The 19,569-nt window shown below is 41.3% G+C and overlaps 1 protein-coding gene across 1 annotated transcript in view; it reads right to left on the bottom strand.

Annotated features, from left to right (window-relative positions):
• The window catches only part of LOC127655539 (transmembrane channel-like protein 3), a 51,327-nt gene extending 39,420 nt beyond the window's left edge, over positions 1–11,907 (bottom strand). Inside the window, 5 exon segments of the mRNA XM_052143430.1 lie at positions 4,316–4,397; positions 6,030–6,105; positions 10,865–10,984; positions 10,986–11,009; positions 11,792–11,907. Coding sequence (XP_051999390.1) covers positions 4,316–4,397; positions 6,030–6,105; positions 10,865–10,984; positions 10,986–11,009; positions 11,792–11,907 — 418 coding nt within the window.
• Between the last annotated feature and the right edge of the window lie 7,662 nt (positions 11,908–19,569).

The following is a 19,569-nucleotide window of genomic DNA, read 5'->3' as shown; positions in this document are numbered from 1 at the left end:
ATGGTATATGCTGAATGCCGTACAGCAGTTTTTCTCAAAATTAGGCACACAACAGAAGGCCCCTCAACCATGATATAATCAGGAGTAGAAATACCTCCGAGATTCTTCTGGGCATTGGTTCCAGTGACTTTGCATGCCGTGTATAGACGCAGCACATCACTGCTCTCAGGTGTAGCCTTGTTGCACAAGGAAGCAACGTACTACTTCTGGATGAGTTAAGATTAGTCTGTGTTCCACCAAACACTTTAACGGATACAAAGGATACCGCCGAGCTGATCTCCCATCATCACCCGAGCCTCGAGGAACTGAGTCGGAGTTAAAGGACAGATGAACACACAATCTAAGCAAGAGGTTTACATCTGGGCAGATATAGAATATTATAGTGTGTTATTGTGTATAAAGGTTATTGCTTGTAGAGTTTATGGACTGCTAAGTCCGCTCATTACTGCTAAAAATACTTAAGGTGTTACTGTAACATAATGTTACCACGAAAGAGATTTGCTGTGTTGTAATCCAACAACGTTGGACTGTTGATGAGGACGTGGATGAGACTGGCAAAAACTAAAGAGCGTGGGACGGTTCACCATGTCTCTGAGTGATAAACTAACAGCTGCCTTCTGTCCAACCATCACGAAACCGGCTTTGGTGCAGACAATTTATTCTCTTTCTCTGTCGTATTAAATGCACACATGCACCACATGCTATTTATTTGAAGTGCAGCAAATAGGTCTGTGGAAAATCATGTTTATGGCTTTTCTTATTATCAATATCATCAATCAAACATCATGTATCGACACTCAAAGCACTCCTATAAATGCATTTAAGTAAATTATAACTTTTTTAAAAGTTTAATTAACTTAAAAACATACTGTCCACAAACCATGTATTTGCCACCATTAAAATAAATTGTACATGGGCATTTCCTGCATGGCTAAGCAAAAAAAGAGCCCACGTGCCATTTTTTGAAGTGCAGCAAATAGGTGGTCTGTGGACAATCATGTTAATGACTTTTCTTGCCATTAAAAAATTTAGTAATTTTAGGTACACAAGTCAGCTAATTAAGCACTTAATGAATTAATTCAGACTTTAAATTTTGCATTGAGTCATTTGGAGCTCTCTGAGGGGTGTCCACGAAACACCTGTAAAAATGAATGGAATACTTTGCTCGTGGGACACAAAAAGTGAGTTTGTAGACAAGAGGGAGACTATGATGAAGACTAGTGGGTAAGGGGGACACAAGAAGCGAGTTCGTGGACACAAGAATACTAGTGAGTTTGTGGACAAATAGGGGCTCTGTGGATGCTGTTTACATTACTAAATTCCCCGTGAGCAGTACGTGGCTCATGGGCATGCTCCGAATTGACCATGACAACTTGAGTGCCCCTAGAGGTGTCCATATGGCATGGTAAAGAGGAAAATTAAACTTACCCTGAAGTAATGGCAAAGTGATAGATGGCCACAAAGTTAGTGGCCAAGTGGGAGTCCACATAAGGGGTACGATCCATCGCCCCTACTATGGGTCCAATGGCAATTTAAATGAATAGGGTTTTCTCCCATGAACCACCTAGGTTCCCTTACTCCAGTAGATGCTCCAGCAAAGCAGTGCAAGCCTCGCTATCCTCCATTGCTTGTTCTAAAATTATTTTTTCAAACTAGCAACAAAGGCTCAGACTGTATCAAAGCAAAATGCTGAATCCATGGCAGAAGAAAGTAGTTCCACTCACAAGAGCATTTTAGGAATAAAAACCAGAAAATGTCTTGAGACAAAACCCTGAACGATGTCTTAATATGTGGTAACCATGGTATAGGAAGAATAATTTACTCCTACTCATTGAATTATTGAAAAATAATGCACACCCAAGGTGTAACGGTCACTCTGCTGCGCATCGTGACCGCATTACCACCTCGGGTGTGCATTATTTTTCAATAATTCAATGGGCCGGAATCAATTATTCCTTAATAACAGTCTGGTTCAGGAAGTAAAAATCCCATTCATTTATCCCATAGACTAATTGATTTTCAACGATAACTTATAAACCTTTAAAGATACACCATGAGCTAGGAAGTTGTTCATCGATGGTATATGCTTCCACTGAAGCCATCCGTCTGCATTATCTCAACTTCATCGTTTACAAATAGTGTTTGATAGCAGAATCCATGGTAGACAATTACATTATTCATGGTACAGCAGAGAAAGCTTCACCAAATAGAGAACCGCATCCAGCGAAACTAAATGTAGCTCAGAGTGACCGCACACTCCCATGATGCACTGTGAATGACATAATCGAGCGTCTCCCTTCGCCCTTAAACTACTTATACTTATATATTTTTACATATCAGGATATTTAGCAATAAAAGTAAAATATATTGTTTCTATACATATAATCAACAGGGTTGAGGAGTAATGGAATACATATAACGGGATTAAATAATTAAAATACAAAATATATGTAACTGTAATCCACTACAGTTACAATTTAGAAAATACAATTAAGTTACGTTCAAAAAGTATTTTGATTACTGAAGAGATTACTTAGCATTTTATTGTCATTTGTTTAATTTAATATTTAGTTCTTTCAGATGGAAAATATTTATACATATAAATGATGCGATCCAAAGTGCATTTGAACAGTGGTGAAACACTTTCTTATGATGTGTTACATTCATATGAGCAGACAGAAAAGTTAGTTTGCAGTATGTTTGGAGCAGAAGAAATAGAAATAAAAGTTGTGTAAATTCAGTCTTACTCTAAGCTAAAAAGCTATTTCAAGCCATTTTACATGCACGTGTTACCAGACACGATCATACTTTTTTATCAAGAAATTTCAAGTTCGATCATAATTTGTTTTCCTGTAAAAATATTAAAAAAAACCTTAAAATAAGATCAGTTTGATTTATCTTGTTTTAGAAACAACACTGCATAAGATATTTAGGTTTTTCAGAGAATGTATTTTTAACATGTCTATTTTGTCTTACTGTACTGGCAGAGTTTTTATAGTCAAAACAAGGAAAAAAAAATCTACCAGTGCTGAAGAAGTAATCCAAAATATTTAGAATTCGTTACTGACCTTGAGTAATTTAACGGAATATGTTACAAATAACATTTTACAGCATGTATTCCGTAATCTGCAGTGAAATACATTTTCAAATTATCCATCCCAACCCTGATAATCAACAACCAAAAATAAATAATTTTATATATATTCCCATAATTTTTTATTCAATGACATCATTCGTAATGCTTCATAGGATTGTAGTTTGTGCCCTCAGTACAAATTTGGTGATGTTGTGAATCACCTCGGAGCTGGTTGGTTTGATTCATGGCTCACAACTCTTTTATGAAGGATTTTATTAAACGTCTATGAAAGAAATTAATGAGGAAAATGCATCCGGACGGCTTGCACAATTTAGAACATCCTTCAACCAATGGATCAAATAAAATCCCACCCTATGTGATTTCTCATTGAATATCCTGTTTCACTTGGAAACATATGTGAACTGTGCACCCAACTGTGAAGCTAGCGGAGCTTCGAGAAACAGCTTTTTCTTTAATATGTGTTCTATTATGTTCAGATTGTATTTGTTTTGAATGTTGTTTCTATACATTAAATAGTTCTAATGCAAATGCTTAATAGTATTATTTTTTCATAACAAATCAATGCATTTTTAAAGAAATTGTGAGACACTGCTAGTATGATTTCATTTAATAATTGAATTAGAATTGTTTTCACACCTATCATAGAGAAAACATTTTTTTTTAAAGAGCCATTTGTGAGCCAAAAGAGCCGGCTCTTTTCAGTGAGCTGAGTCAAACGAGCCGACTCACGGAAAAGAGCCGGATTGCCCATCACTAATCCAGACCGCCAGCGATAACGCATGGGAGATTGAGAGCAATTTACCGTTTCCGGAGACCACCTGTCCCCCTAGTGGTCGGGAGCATTTCCGTTGTGTTGTGGCTATTCCGTTGTGTTGTGGCTATTCCGTTGTGTTGTGGCTATTTCGTTGTGTTGTGGCTTGTTTCCGTTGTGTTGCGGCTTTTTTGCGTTGTGTTGTGGCTTGTTTCCGTTGTGTTGCGGCTTTTTTGCGTTGTGTTGTGGCTTGTTTCCGTTGTGTTGTGAACTTATGTTTGCTTTTTGAATTTCGTTGTGTTGTGCACTACTGGGTCACCGTAACATACACTTATGGAAGCAAAATTGGCTGAGGAGAGCATTTCGTGTTTACATTTGTTCGTGGGTACATGTTTCCTAATACCCTCTTAACGATAGCAGACACAGAACATTTTACATAATAAATAATAGTATATTGTATTATTTACTTTCAATCTTTTTAATCCTCATCTCCCATGGAATAAACAGAACAACAATGTTGTAAAGGATTCTTGAAATCTTCTTCAGCAACTGTAAACATAACAAAATATGTATATCCATATGATGACAAAACCATCAAAGACAACAATTGAATTTACAAATAAATCAATTATAAAAAAGGTTATATCCAAGGAGTGTTAAAGAATCAGTAAGATCTGTGCATGTATAAGATGATAGTGGGAAAATAAATAAATGCATGAATTTGTTAAATCAATGTGCATGGGTATCTGATTTTCAGTCTTTTGTGAAAGAATTCATAATTTGTCATCAAATCCACTTGCTAAAAAGGGAATTAATTTTAGCTTGGGCAGCCTTGGCGAATGCCATTGGACCTTTTAATTAAAGCGGGCTATAACAACAGGCCATAAATTTGAGTGCAGCATCTGTGAGCAGATGAGGAGTGCCGCTGAGGCAGAGAGACCCAGAACCTGAAGATCTCATAAACACAGTGCTATCAGAAAAACTAAAAGAGAAAAGGAGAGAAGCTAAAGTGTAACATCAGAAGACTTCTTAAACGTGCATAATTAAAGGTGGTTGAAAGTAGTTAGAGAGTTAAATGCTAAATTTTTATTATATTGAAAATAATAGGATGTTAGGATGTTTTGGGTGGTTGCTTACTGGCCCAAATCAAAAGAGACCATCCCCAAGTCTCTATGGAATTCTGGTTGATGTGGTTCGAGTGAGTTTATGAGATGTTTTAAGTATTATATCATCCGCCAGGTGAAAAATGTAACTCTAAATATTTATAGAAGTATTAGAAAGCATCACTTCTAAAGAAGTCGCATGATTTGAGATTATATTAAAGGGGTCATGTCATGAGCGGTCAAATGTTATTTTTAACATACAAGATGTCATTCTACTATAAAATATACTGTACATTTCAGAAAACTTAATCCCCAATGCATTTATTGAAACCAAGATGCTAAAACGACTCTCTACTAACTATTCCTGGACACCAAAGGGAACTATTAACTGGACTATTTTTTATTATTTTTGTATGTAAACATGCACTAGATGGACTTCTTTGACCGTTGTCATGTCTCGCACCACTTTTATGATGCGGTGTGTAGTTATAACTCTGAAAAGGAGATCTCGTTCTGTTTCGTTCAGCTGCTCTGCATCTAGCTGTTTTGAGCACAAATGTGTCCCGGATGGGCTCTTGCATCCATATGTGCTATTTTTAATTGTTGGCGTGTAAAAACATGCACTAGATGAACGTCATTGGTCGTTTACATTTTTTGCGGTGATGTGTGCCTCAGTGCAGGATTATACCGTGCGCATCTTTTTCATCATGCTTTGGCTATGTATGTGCTATGTATTTTTGTATCTTATAATTACAAAAGTTATAAGTTAACGATGTTAACCAATCATAACGGTGGCTGTTTAAAGGAGACACTCTGAGGCCAAAACCGAGCATTTCAGACAGGGGGCCATAGACATGGTGGAAAATGATCATATATTACAAAATTAAGATACACTAAAAATACACTATTTTTAGTGCCAAAAGCTTTATACTAATTGTATTGTCTTTCCTGATAATGTTTTTAGAGTTAGCACTTACTTTCAACTTTTGAAAAAACATATTCTGTCTAAAGCTGAAAATGTGAACTTGTATACAAAAATAACCCAATGAATGTATATATAAGGTTGCATAAAATTTACATCTGCCCCGGCTGCTTGGTAACCACGCGTCCTGGTCAGTCTGCCTTCATTCTGCAGAACAATATCTCTGGCCTGCCTAAAACACAGACAGAAACTGTGAGATTTAGCAATTCGTATCATTTACACAATTTATTATTTATTTATTAAGAATTTACTACAGTTGTAGGAGATAATATAGCCATTAAAAGAAGGCTTTTCTGTTCTGTGAACTTTAGATAAAGTAGCACAATTTTATTATCGTTTGCTCTTAATAGATGCTTTACCCATTACAACAGGCACTTTCTAGGTTTCTATATGAATACAATTTCGACATAATTTATGTCAACTCAAAAAATTCAATATCAAGGTAATAGGGGAAGCAAACACATTTTTTTTTAGGTTGGTGTATATAATAATGGGCACTCACCTAAAGATTAGAAGACACATAAAATGTAGCATGCATCTCTTCCATATACCATCAGGCATAAACCTTACCAGTTATTGTAACTAATCTCATAGATAAATGTGATAATAAAAGTAAACGTTGTGTCGATTGTAGTGACACAAGGGGTCCCACTTAAATACGGGATGCACTACCTCATGTTACGTGGCTGCCGAGCCAGGTGCAAGCAGGCTGTTGCATGCTAGAATCAGCTGGGTCGACTGCACGTAACCCTCCCCAACGCCCCAAATAAAAGGTGTCATATACAGCACTTAGTAAACCCGTACCCATACGGAAACAGGGGACATGACTTGCATGGGAGCCAGCCGGCCAGCCGCGCCTTTTCTTGCTCTTATGTTTCTCGTCATAGAGTTAAAATCTTAAGGCTATAGATGCGTCGGGGAAGGCGTCCTTTACTGTTCCTATTCTTTCAGGGGGAAAAGGCCCTGCGGAGACCACGACCTGCCCAAACTGGGGTTAGGTAACTTGTGGTTAATACACTTGGGGGTTGTCAAGCCACCCATGGACATGGTGCAGTGGTAGATCCTGCCTGATAAGGTTGGAGTTGCTACAGACACGGCGACCGGGGGGCAGCACAGGGAGTTGCCTGAAGTGGAAACTATGCCTGTGAAGCCCAAGCCTGACTCGTGGTGGGTCTGGCGTCGAATTCCTCCGCTGAATCTGTGGCCAGAGGGCTAGGGAGGAAGAGCATCCAGGAAGCGAGAGCTTGCTGGCTCACCTCAGAAGGTGCACTGGATCAGCTTGGCGAAGGGTGCAAGGTGCACGCGGAACACCCGGTCGTTGTTCCGTAATACCGAGTTCTACCGGCTCGGACCTGTCAAAACACAGGGGCATATGCCACCTGCGGGGCGCTCGACGCTGGGGCTGAGAGCTGGGCCGAGGTTGAGGTGGAGCTGGCGTTTTTGCATGGGGACGCCCACGGCGAGCAGACGGGGGAGGCCTGCGCTACGACGGCGTGGTGTGATGTGTGGCCTCCATCTGTTTCTTCACAGAGACTCGCCCACTCCCTTTATACCCATATGTCTGGGGCGGGGCATGCAAATTCTGTCTGCCAACTTGACATTGGCCTTTTCTCAAGTTCAAGTTCTAAGAGCCTCGCGTACCTCTGAAGAGACCCCTTGTGTCACTACAATCAATACAACGTTGAGTGAGTGACAGAAGGGGAACTGTGTATATATCGACATGTGGTAAACATGTAATATGTAAGCCAATAATTTGAGTATTTTTGTAGTGCTTTGCCAGGTGCATGAATTTTCAATGTTTGCTTACACACTAAAATAATTGGATTTTGGCTGGAACAACCTAAAGGGAGATGTGAGTCCACTCGCAAGGGGACCGTACCGCGGAATATACACACAGGTGGAGTCCACGCAGGAGTCTGGATCTGTGGAGCACCTATTCCAGTACAGGTAGATTGAGTACCCGTAGTGGATTTGGTCAGCGGACCCATAGGGCTAAGGAGGAATCATCCAGGGATCCGAATATATGGAATCTCCTGGGAGAGAAAGCGCACAGTTTTACCTCGACAGAGGGAAAGTGATCCAGCCGATCTGTTCATCAGCGTGTTACAGAGTTCTACTGGCTCGGATCTGAGAAGACACGGGACAATACTGACTCAACCCTGAGATTGTAAAATCTCGCAAAGGTATTAGGTGTTGCCCAACCCGCTGCTCTACATATGTCTCCCAGGGAGGTGCCCCTGGCCAGTGCCCATGAGGACGCAACACTCCTTGTTGAGTGTGCTCAAACCCGCAAAGGGGGGGCATGGCCTGGTTGTGGTAGGCCAATGAAATGGCATCCACCACCCAGTGGGAGAGCCTCTGTTTGGAGACAGCATTCCCTTTCCGCCAAAGAGCTGCTCAGAAGGCTTAAAGCTCTGCGTGCGGTCCAAGTAGGTACGCAAAGCACGTACCGGACACAGCAACGAAGGGGCAGCGCTTGCAGGTTCACTACCTGGTCTCTGAAGGGCGTGGTAGGCACGGAGCTCGGTTGCGGTCTTAGGATCACATGGGTGTCTGCCGGACCGAACTCCAGGCAAGTGTCTAGGCAGTTGATGTGCCAGCACAGCGGGGCCCCTTTCCAACAGCCCGCGGCTGCGTGCCCATTGCACACTGCGCCCCAACCCGATCTGGAGGCGTCGGTCGTGACCAGGACGTGTTGGGACACCTGCTGCAGGGGCACTCCTGCCTGTAAAAGGTAGAGGTCTGTCCAGGGTTTGAACGTTTGGTGGCAGGCGGGGGTGATTGTTACCCAGTGCATGCCGTGGCGCCATGAACGTCTTGAGACTCGAGTCTGAAGCCAGTGCTGAAGCGGTCTCATATGCATCAACCCCAGTGGCGCAACCACCGAGGAGGACGCCATATGCCCCAGGAGCCTCTGTAAAATTTTAAAGGGACCGTTGTGCCTGGCCTGAAGGTGGCTAGGCAGTCCAGCACTGACTGTGCACGCTCGTTGGTGAGACATGCTAACATCGATACGGAGTCTAACTCCATGCCGAGAAAAGAGATACTCTGAACCGTGGTGAGTTTGCCCTTTTCTCAGTTGACCTGAAGCCCCAAGCGGCTAAATCACGTCTTTGAGTAGAAGAGTAGTGAGTTCCACGCGCAGGGATTTGGCATGTCCGCTATGTACTGCGGAGAAGCGGACGCCCGTGAAGGGGGGTGGGGGCCTGGCAAACTGAATTGCATATCTGAGTCGGATGGTCTGGGCCAGCCAGCGTGACAGGTGGGGAAGTGAAAGCCACACATCCAAGCTCCGTGCTTGGGGCACCAAAGGGAAGATTATTTTTGACGTACCCGCCGGGGATTCGCAGCGGGACAGAGCAGGTAGTATGGCGTCAGGAGGTGCGGACACATCCCGAGGCTCTAGTGCTCAGAAAAGACTCAAAGCACTTACCTTGCTCCGCACTCCCGGCAGGGGGCGGGTTCGTGATTGAGGAGGAGGTCCTGTAGCAGCATCCTCTGGACTCGTCAGAACCGGCCGGCCGGGAAACAGTCATGGGGCTGAGGACGGAGGGTCCGTATCCAGTGTGCCGGGACTGTTGAGGTGTGGCGGCAGAGTGCTGCGAGAATGGTATTTGCAGGCCAGGTGACCCAGAGACAATGGAAATAGATCTTTTATTGAGAATGTGGACAAATTAAATAAATCCAACAAAGACTCTCCTCCCAGCCCTCCACCGGTGGACGGAGCAGTCTGCTTACCTGCTCCGGAGCTAACGTCTTGGTCCCTGGGTCGATCACCTCAGGAGCGCCTAGGAGCCTCGACCAAGTTCAGCCACAGGTGACGTTCCTGGACCACGAGTGTGGCCATCACCTGCCCGAGTGAGCTTCGTGGCTCTAAGGGCGAGTTCGGTTGCTGAGTGCAGTTCCTGCAGCACGTCGGGATCAGGACTACCCCCGTGTGGATCTTTGAGTGCCTTGGCCTGGTGGACTTGAGGAGGGCCATGGCATGCAGGGCAAAAGCGGCGTGTCCGGCAGCACTGTAGGCTTTGGCCGTCAGTGACGATGGTGGACATCTGCGCGTTGGCCTCAGCCTGGGCATGCAGGCCCGAAGGCGGCAGCCCAGGGAGTCTCAGATGCAGCTGCGAGCTCATCCACCTCGAGCTCTAGAGGATAGGCAGGCTGGCCAGGGGGTGGGAGGTCAGAGGGGGCGTACCCGGCGGAGCTGCAGCCGCTGCCGTCCTCAATCCCGTGGGAATAAGGAGCAATGTGGGGGGCGGCTGGAGTGAGAACATGAACCTTCCACAAATGCTGCCTCGGTGTGATCGCAACCCAGACACACGAGACAACACCTGTGGCCATCTGAAGCGGAGAGCACTCTACCGCATCCTGGAACTATGCAGGGGCGGAAGGGCATCTTTATAAAGACGCGTCCTGAAAAGGACGTTCAACGGTATTGCTCTTTTTGAAGAAATAACTATTTCAGAGAAAGTCACTCTTTTATAAAACTCTAAGTTTCTTGCACTGTCGAAGCGCCCAGGGGCAAACTGCACTGCCGTGCAGAGAAGTAGAAAGGGTGCCGTCAAATCCAACAGGCAAGTGTCAGAGGAAAACAGGAACAGGTGTGTGAATTCGCAGCTGACTGCAACACGATCATCGGCTCCGAAGAAAATTTCTGAATGAACTCGACGTATTTGCACGCTTTTATATGCAAATATGGTCTGCCTAATTCCCATTGGCATTTTTCATAGATCAGAGGCATTTTCGGCACTCAAGAGGGACCCCTAGTGTCGCTTCTTTGACACAACGTCGATGTGAGCGACAGACGGGGAACCACAGTGATATTATCCTTATTTTCTTACGTCATGCGCACTTGTCCACTACAAAAAAATACAACTATCATCCTTAATAAATTTCATAAATTCTGATGACATTGCTTTGAAATCGGTTTGGTCTTAAGCACTTTTAGCTTGCATCTTATTGGCCAGGGTTTGGTTCGGATGTTGGCAATCATTTCCTTTTGTAGCTGAATGTTCTGGAACATCTCCTCTGGATCAGTACTGTCCACTCTCTCCATCCTTATCCTCATCATCAGGCAATCTGAAACAACCAGAGAGATCAAAGATCGCTTAAATTAATCTTATAGTAACATAATTAAATTTTTTTCCCATACAGTACTTTTGAAACCATAATGCAACTTTGTAACATTTTAAAAGAAAATACGAAAATGCAAAATGTAAGTGGACTTTTTTTTTTTGCTTGCAATTTACTGTTATTTGATGTTGCTAAATAGATCAATACATACACCCTATGGAAGATGCTGAACTGGATTTACAAACATCTAGCTGTATTTAATATTGTATCTATTTGAATCTACAAAAATTAAAAACGATGAAAAATGTGTTCTCTTTTACTTCGTTATAAGATTGTAAATCGGTAACAATCCCACTTTAGGCATATTTATGTGAAGGAATATTAAGCACTGCATACACAAAGCAACTGATCAACATACAGTACATCCAAAATAAGACCATTACATGCACAGTATACAATAAGGATGTGTATATTTAAAATTCCTTAAAGACTTAAAATAACAAAATACAGAAAAATATATACAAAAGTTATTCTTAATCCACAAATTTGGAAGATTTATTTACTTTTAAACAAGAGAAGAGGAATATAATATTTTTTCCGCAGCCAAAAAACCTGGATGCCCAGACCACTGGATGCAGCACAGCATAAATATTCCTAATAAAAATGTCAAGAATAAATAAACACACCTATGAGACTGAATAATATAGTCTTTTGGTGTCAGGTGTGAACTTCAGTCAATGTAACTTGCGTAGAGATTTTGGCAAAAAAGGCAGTTTTATCACACTCACCCATTATCATCCTGGTATGGGGAATAAATCCTTCTTGGATTCTTCCTTATGCTTTTGTTGCGCTTGGAGGATATCAGAGGTCTGGTTATTGTTGCTGGTTCTCCCATTTCACTCATATCCCAGATGTGAAACTTTGAGCTATATTCACTAAGCATGTCTCATCTGTGGCAGTGTTTATGAAGAGAATCGGGGTGGACCAAGAATGAAGAGTGCTACCTGCCTGATTGGATGCAATACTAGAGTGCTGCACTTAGCCCCTCCGCCAGAAGAAGCCCTCACAATCACTCCAATGAAAGCCGAGCTAGCCTCAGGACGTGCCCCCCAGTATTTTGAATTTTAATTGGAATGTCTGGAAGAGAAATCTACTGAATTGTTTTTAAAGAAATTCAACTTAATCACAAAATGTAAAATATAATTTGTCGAACAAGCAACAAAACAAATATTTACATAAGCATATTATGCAAATTTATTTAAAAAAAAATCATACTGAAATTCATTTCAAGTTAGATATACTTACTTAAATTACAATTCTGCAATATTTTCTTCCTCATTTTAACTCTTTAAGCTCGAATTGGCCTGCTGGCAAAATATTAATAATGACATTCTTGACCTACACAAAAAATAGGTATTGTTTTTAAGATTGTAATTTACAATGCATATAGGCATTATTACCAAAACTAAACCAATTTGCAGTGTCATATGTTCTTGAAAAGCCCTCTATGAGTAGAATACAAGCAGCCTTTTTGTTTTACATGCCAAAAAAATATAGCGAGTAATAGATAAGTACATATCTTTGACATAATTGCCATATGTAAACCGGTGTTTACATATGGTGTTGCTTATAAACCATGTTTTCACTTCTAACTTATGAAAAAAAAAATAATAATTCACAAAGTACTACTTAGAGGAGGGGATTCACATTAAAACGAGCCCGCACAAAACACACTCAGCTGCAGAGTCATTAGATAATCCACACAAAGCACAATGTGCACACAGCACATAATGTGCTATCCGGCTAAAAACACGTTAGCTTTCCTGGATCAGATTACTTAATCTGAATTTATGAAGTACATTGTCCAGTGTCATGGAACACTAAACCAATCATATTAGGATTCAGATCGCTGCAACCAAATGTGGAAGTCATAAAAATATTGTCAGAGAGGATCGTACACTGTAGTTACATATGGCCACAGGAGATGGCACCAAGTACATGACACAGACTCAATGATGGCTCAAATGACACAGAATACTGAATGAGATCTCGTTACTAGGACACTTGGATAAATTCTATTTGTAAAGCTATAACTGTTGCTTGCTTTGTCGAATCAACACAACATTTTAGAGGTAACAACAGTTTTTCGGAGCTAGCTTATTTACACCTTGAGATACATGTATACATTTTCTCCACCAATTTGGAATGCCCAATTCCCAATGTGCTCCAAGTCCTCATTGTGTCGGAGGTGGCGGAGGATGAATCTCAGTTGCCTCCGTGTCTGTAACCGTCAATCCATGCATCTTATCACGTGGCTTGAGCGTGTTGCCATGCACAACTCACCATGCACCCCACCAAGGAACCACATTATAGTGACCACGAGGAGGTTACCATGTACCTCTACCCTCCCTAGCAACAGGGACAATTTGGTTGCTTAGGAGACCTGGCTGGAGTCACTCAGCATGCCCTGGATTCAAACTAGTGACTCCAAGGGTGGATATATATATTTTAAAATAACAATTAGACAAAATGTAATTTTTGGCTCAAGTTTTTTTTTTTTTTCCAGCAGTTTCTTAGGCTGAGAGTCTCATAGTTTATCATAATCTACTGTTTTTTTTTTTTTTGTAGAGTTATAAGCCTTTAATTTTGGGTATGCCACTGAAACAAGATATGCCACTGAAACAGGATTTTAAAAGGCATCTAAATTATTTTCTGAATGGAATGCAACCATGTCCTTAACAAATGGATTCTAAAGCGAGAGAAAATATACCACATTCTGAGACCTTACAAATATACTGTAATACAACTTCAAACTTTCTGTTTTAATTTTATTAAATGTAAAAGGTCCCTCCTAGATCCCTCATACATGTGATAAATTCTCGTTTTTTTTTCTCTTGAACAGTTGTTCTGTTCTGTGATCTATCATTTTAATTCACTCTGAATTTCTTTGTTAGCAGTAATACACAGACAGATAATGAACCCAAAAAACATCACGTGATTTTTTAGTAGGTATAAATGGCTGAATTTACCTTATAATAGGGGTTTAGGGTGCACTAAAATTATAGAATATTGTCACTTTAGGAAAGTAAATGTTCTCACATTGCAAAAGAAAAAGTGGCCCAGTATGATAATGTGCCATATGTAACACTCTTCTGCTGAAATAAAGCAGACGATCTATAGAGCAAAATGGCTCCAGATTGAATTCAGTGAACAGGGATCTTTTTAACTAGAGTCTAATTTAGATTCTATTATAAAACATCTCAGAAAAAACACCTGTGCCATGCAATGCACTCTGCACATACAGAATACCAAAGTGTTTTACTATTTCTACTGTTTTTGTTAATGAGTCTCCAGTAGACACCACAGTTGGAGATTTCCACGTTTTATCACCTTGATCAAGGTTCCCTTCTGAAATTAAGTGACAGCAATAAAAAGCTCAAATGTTTTAAATATTTAAATCACTCTATCAGCACTGATTACACTCTGGGATTTAATTTATGAATACATCCATGAATGTTGATCATGAATTAACATTAATTTAGTACAACAATAATCAGCTTTTCCAATAGGAAAATGTACGAAGCACTGCAGTATAAGATGTTTGAAAAATTGTTGGATTTTTAACACATGCAAGTATTGAAAAGGAACTCTGTCTAAAATGACTGCAATTTGTGGTCTCTCGCAGCTTATTGCTTTATTAAAGCATAATTATGGCACAACATATTTACAAAGTATGTCCATGTTGTGGAAGCATAATAATACAATACTACAACAGTATTTATGTCTTGGCAAGGTTTATAATTCTAAGTATCTTCACACATCATCTTCAAGTTGTGCACTTAAAACTGATTCACCATTTATATACAGTACATGTTTTGTGTTTTTCTTTAGCCTCAAAAGGAGAGTTTCAAGCCATGTAAGGGAAAGACATTTTACTGTACTACAGTGAGGTGATTTTACAAGCTATGGCACACTAAAAGTGTCTCAAATTGCACACGCAGCCCGGTCACTGTTACGAAAAACTGATCATTTTGTGGTTAGGTGAATGAGCATTGCCTGTGTTAATCTTTGTTCCAGCAGCAATTAATTAAATGAAAGTTAATGGCCTACTCCTTGGAGTATAGCTTTAATAGGTCTTGGTTCATTTTCACTCATTATGTTCATTTGCTACAATTCAGAACGTTTGTGGACCTTTAAATTCATAATTTCATGCTTTAATTATTTATCAGATTCACATTTACTGAGTTGTTTTGTTTTATATATATATTTTTTTTTACTAAAGACTGTCTATTTTGAGCCCTAAAAAAAAAAAAACAGAATAGAGTCCCAGAGGTTTGGTTTCAATGCAACGTTTATCCCAATAAAAAAAAAATCAATGAGGTTTATTGATTGCATTAGAGCTTTGCTGAAAAAGAAATGTAAAATGATTCCCTCCAAAACATAGCATCAGTCGTCACTCCAATATCATTATAATATCAGTTACTATACCAAAAAAGTAAATAATATATTTTACTGAAATAATTAAATTGATTGCTGTTGACAAATGTCTATATTAATTATATTTACAGCACATTCTTCTTTTACTATGAAATGTAGGCTGCTATGAAGTTAGGCAAATATGATGATTGTTCAAACACAAATAAATAAAGATAAGGTCAGTTGTGTAGAAGGAATAAATACCCATTATCAGGGTATGTCCAAGGTCACATTCATGGAGACACATGAATGGAATTGCACAAATAAACAAAGTTTTCAAAACAGCTTTCTGAATACGCCCCCCGCCTGCCGTTTGTCAAACAAAGACATAGAGATGTTTAAAGAGAGGTCAATTATCTCAACACTGGGATCAGTGCCTACCTGGACCAAAGATGGAGAATGTCCCAATCACATTTAAAAATGAAATAATTTGCTTTTGTGGACCCCAGACAGGGCTGGACTGGTAATCTGGCATACCGGTGGGCCGACGCACTTTGGGGCCGAGAAGGGGCAGACTGGCCATCGGGAGAACTGAGCGGGCCGGTGGGTCGGCCACGATAAGCTAAAATGAGCGGCCGCCCCAACATAAATAAATTATTTTAAAGAGCTCTTCGGGCGCCAGACAGGATTATTCCCATCAAAAGTTTGATTAACCCAGGATAGCAAAAAAAATAGAACCACCTGTTACACAATAATAGTCTCAGAATTTTTCAGTACACAGGGGGGAATTTATTCCACAATGTCCAAAACAACAGAAAAAAGACCTGGGTTATAATCAAAGCAGAAAACGCGTCACGTTAATCCAAGCTTGCAGATTCGTGTCCACTTTCATTCCTAAATTTGCTAAAAAAAAAAAAACACACATTGGATACACTTCGTTGGTAAAATAGTAATAGAAAAAACTCCTTCCAACAACAATCTTAATGAGCAGCAATATCCACGAAAACACCCAAGCGCACGGAATGTGCGAAAGTGGAAGTCAAGTGTGTAGGTGTGAGTGTAATGGCGGCGTAGAGGTACTGACCAATTTGCTGTCAGGATGGCAGCTAAAGAGAGTGTAGATCTAGATATGTGTATAAGCAGCCTTGACTTGTCTTCAGGACAGCTCTCCTCGAAAATCAGTCAATCTGGAAGTGCAACGCTTCAGTCGAATCTCGCGCTGCACCAGACATCACACACAGGAAGCATCTGATTGACAAGCTGCCGTCTTTTCATAAACACCTACCCTCTCTCTACTGGAAAACCTTGCATTCAATCTAACCGATGAACCCCTCTTCCAGGTGCGTCACACTTCCTTATACATTTTTCCCTCCGCCATTAATTGAATTACTCCACCCATTCACGGCAATGGAAAGTGAAAGTAAAACGTAACCGCTGATAGTGGCACAGATTTTCTGCACTGCCACACTCTCCCCCTCTAGAAGAAAACAACCCATGTTTGTTTAGAAGAGAGAAAAAGATAAAAATCTTAATCCTCCGAGGCTTCTTGAAATATATCAAGGAGTTTTTTCCTTTTCCTGTAATTCTAACTCAGCAGCCGTTGGATAACACATTTTCAAATTGCAGACATGAGCCATACGAACATCTTTCCCAGTGTCTTCCAGGGCTATTTGATAGTTCAAAGGACCCAGCTGCTTGAGAACACGGTAAGGACTTTTCCATTTTGGTGCTAGTTTTGCACTAAACTTATGCTGTGCGCTAGACTGGGGAAAGTTACGCAACCATACACGTTCCTTGTTTTTGAATGTCACCCATTTTTGTTGTAGTTTGTCAGTTGTCTCATCCTGGCTTTCTTGCAGTTTTCTTTGGCTTGAGTTTGCAGATTATTAAGATGATGAACCACATCATAGGAGGCAGCGTCTGGATTTAGATTAAATAAAAATAAAATAAATTGTCACACATTATACATACATTTCTGCATACATGGTGAAATTATTTATTTTTCATATATCCCAGCTAAGCTGGGGTCAGAGTGCAGGGTCAGCCATGATATGGCGCCCCTGGAGCAGATAGGTTCAAGGGCCTTGCTCAAGGGCCCAACAGTGGTGTCTTGGTGGTATTGGGGCTTGAACCCCTGACCTTCTAGTCAGTAACCCAGAGCCTTAACCGCTGAGCCACCAATGCCCTGAAGATTAGGCCCATGAAGTATTTTGTCCATTGGACTTTGGAGTTTCCTGCCAAGCTGGAGCTCTGCTGGGGATAGTCCAGTGGTCTCTTGAACGGCTGAATTCAGGGCGAATCGGAATTCTGGTAAGAACTGGTCCCACCTCTGGTGATTGTCGTCCACATAGGCTGCCATCATGTTCTTGAGAGTTCGATTCACTCTTTCAGTCATGTTGGTTTGTGGGTGGTAAGCTGTAGTTAATTTGGGAGTAATACTCCAGTTCTCACATAATGCTCTGAATACAGATGAGACAAACTGAACACCCCTATCTGAGAGGATGAAGTCTGGCACACCCCACCGTGTCAGGATTTCTTTTCGGAAGACATAGGCAACATTCTGGGCAGTGGCATTACGAATGGGGAACAACTCAACCCATCGGGAATAATAATCGACAAAGACAAGCAGTTACTCATTTCGGCTTGAACTTCTTGGTAACGGGCCCATGATGTCGACTCCTAGCATTTGGTTTGGGAGGGTGGTAGTGATTTGTTGTTGTTTTCCAGCCAGTTTTTGATTATCACTTTTTAAGGTTTGACATTTTGCATAGGTTTTCACATGCCGTTTCACATCAGACCACATGCCTGGCCAAAATGCTACTTCCTGAAGCCGTTTATAGGTTTTGAAGATTCCTCCATGTCCACTCATGGGAGTGGAATGATAGTGCTGGAGATGGGAGGATCTGAGACTGCTGGGAATGTAGACTCTGTAATGCAGTTGGTTATTTGCCAGGTATGACTTTTGATAAAGTTTGTCCTCAACAATCTCATTCAGGTCCAATAGACTGGCATTATCTGCAACTGCTTGCAGTAGTTTTGAAACTTTGGGGTCTTTGTGCTGTTCTTCCCACAGGGCAACATCAGGCAGTTCTGGTTCCTTTTCACTGGTGTACAGGTTACATCTGGAGGTAACGGAAGACCTGGATAGAGCATCGGGAGCTACATTTAGCTTCCCTTTTCGGTACTCAACGACAAAATCGAATTTATGCAATCGCAGGACCCAACGGATGAGGCGGCTAGTGGTTTTAGTGGAGCTCATGACCCATTGCAGCGCAGAATGGTCGGTGACAACTGTAAAAAACCTGTGCTCCAAGTAGTGTTGCCACATTTCCAGGGCCCAGACAACTGCAAGACATTCTTTCTCTGTTGCGGTGTAGTTGAATTCAGCCCCAGTTAAGGTTCTGCTTGCATAGGCAATAACCTCCTCTCTGCCAGCATTCTGCTGTGGTGTCAAAATGGCACCCAAACCAGTGTCACTGGCATCAGTAAATACAGTGAATGGGTACTGAAGATCAGGATGGCCAAGAATGGGTGGTGAGGTGGGGCAAGACTTTAATTGGTCAAAAGCTTGCTGACATGGAGTAGTCCATTGAAACTGATGTCCCTTCTTTTTCAGCGAGTTGAGTGGTTCAGCTATCCTAAAAGTTCGGGACAAACCGGTGGTACCACCCAGCCAATCCAAGGAACCTCTGAACTTCCTACAAGTTTCTAGGTACAGGGTAGCCATGAATGGCTTGAGTTTTACTTGGGTCTGCGGAAATGCCTTGAACACTCACCACATGTCCTAAGAAAGTGAGTTCTCGAAGACAGAATTTGCTTTTCTTCAAATTAATGGTCAGACCAGCAGTTTCTAATCTATGGAGGACAGTCTGGAGGTCCTGGAAATGCTGGGTTATTGACGGTGAATAAACGATGATGTCGTCTATATACACAAGGCATATTTTTCTCCTTAGTTCTCCCAGAACTGTCTCCATGAGCCTCTGAAAAGTTGCAGGAGTGTTCTTGAGCCCAAATGGCATAACATTAAATTGATAGAGACCTGCAGGAGTGATGAAGGAAGTCTTGGCTTTGCTGTCGGGATCCATTGTCACCTGCCAACATCCACTGTTGAGATCAATGGTAGAGAAGATGGCTGCCCCAGAGAGTGAGT

This window comes from Xyrauchen texanus, chromosome 2 (genome assembly GCF_025860055.1).
Source record: "Xyrauchen texanus isolate HMW12.3.18 chromosome 2, RBS_HiC_50CHRs, whole genome shotgun sequence".
Taxonomy (NCBI): domain Eukaryota; kingdom Metazoa; phylum Chordata; class Actinopteri; order Cypriniformes; family Catostomidae; genus Xyrauchen; species Xyrauchen texanus.
The sequence above is the reverse complement of the archived record's forward strand: the minus strand, read 5'-3'. Positions and strand labels throughout refer to the sequence as shown.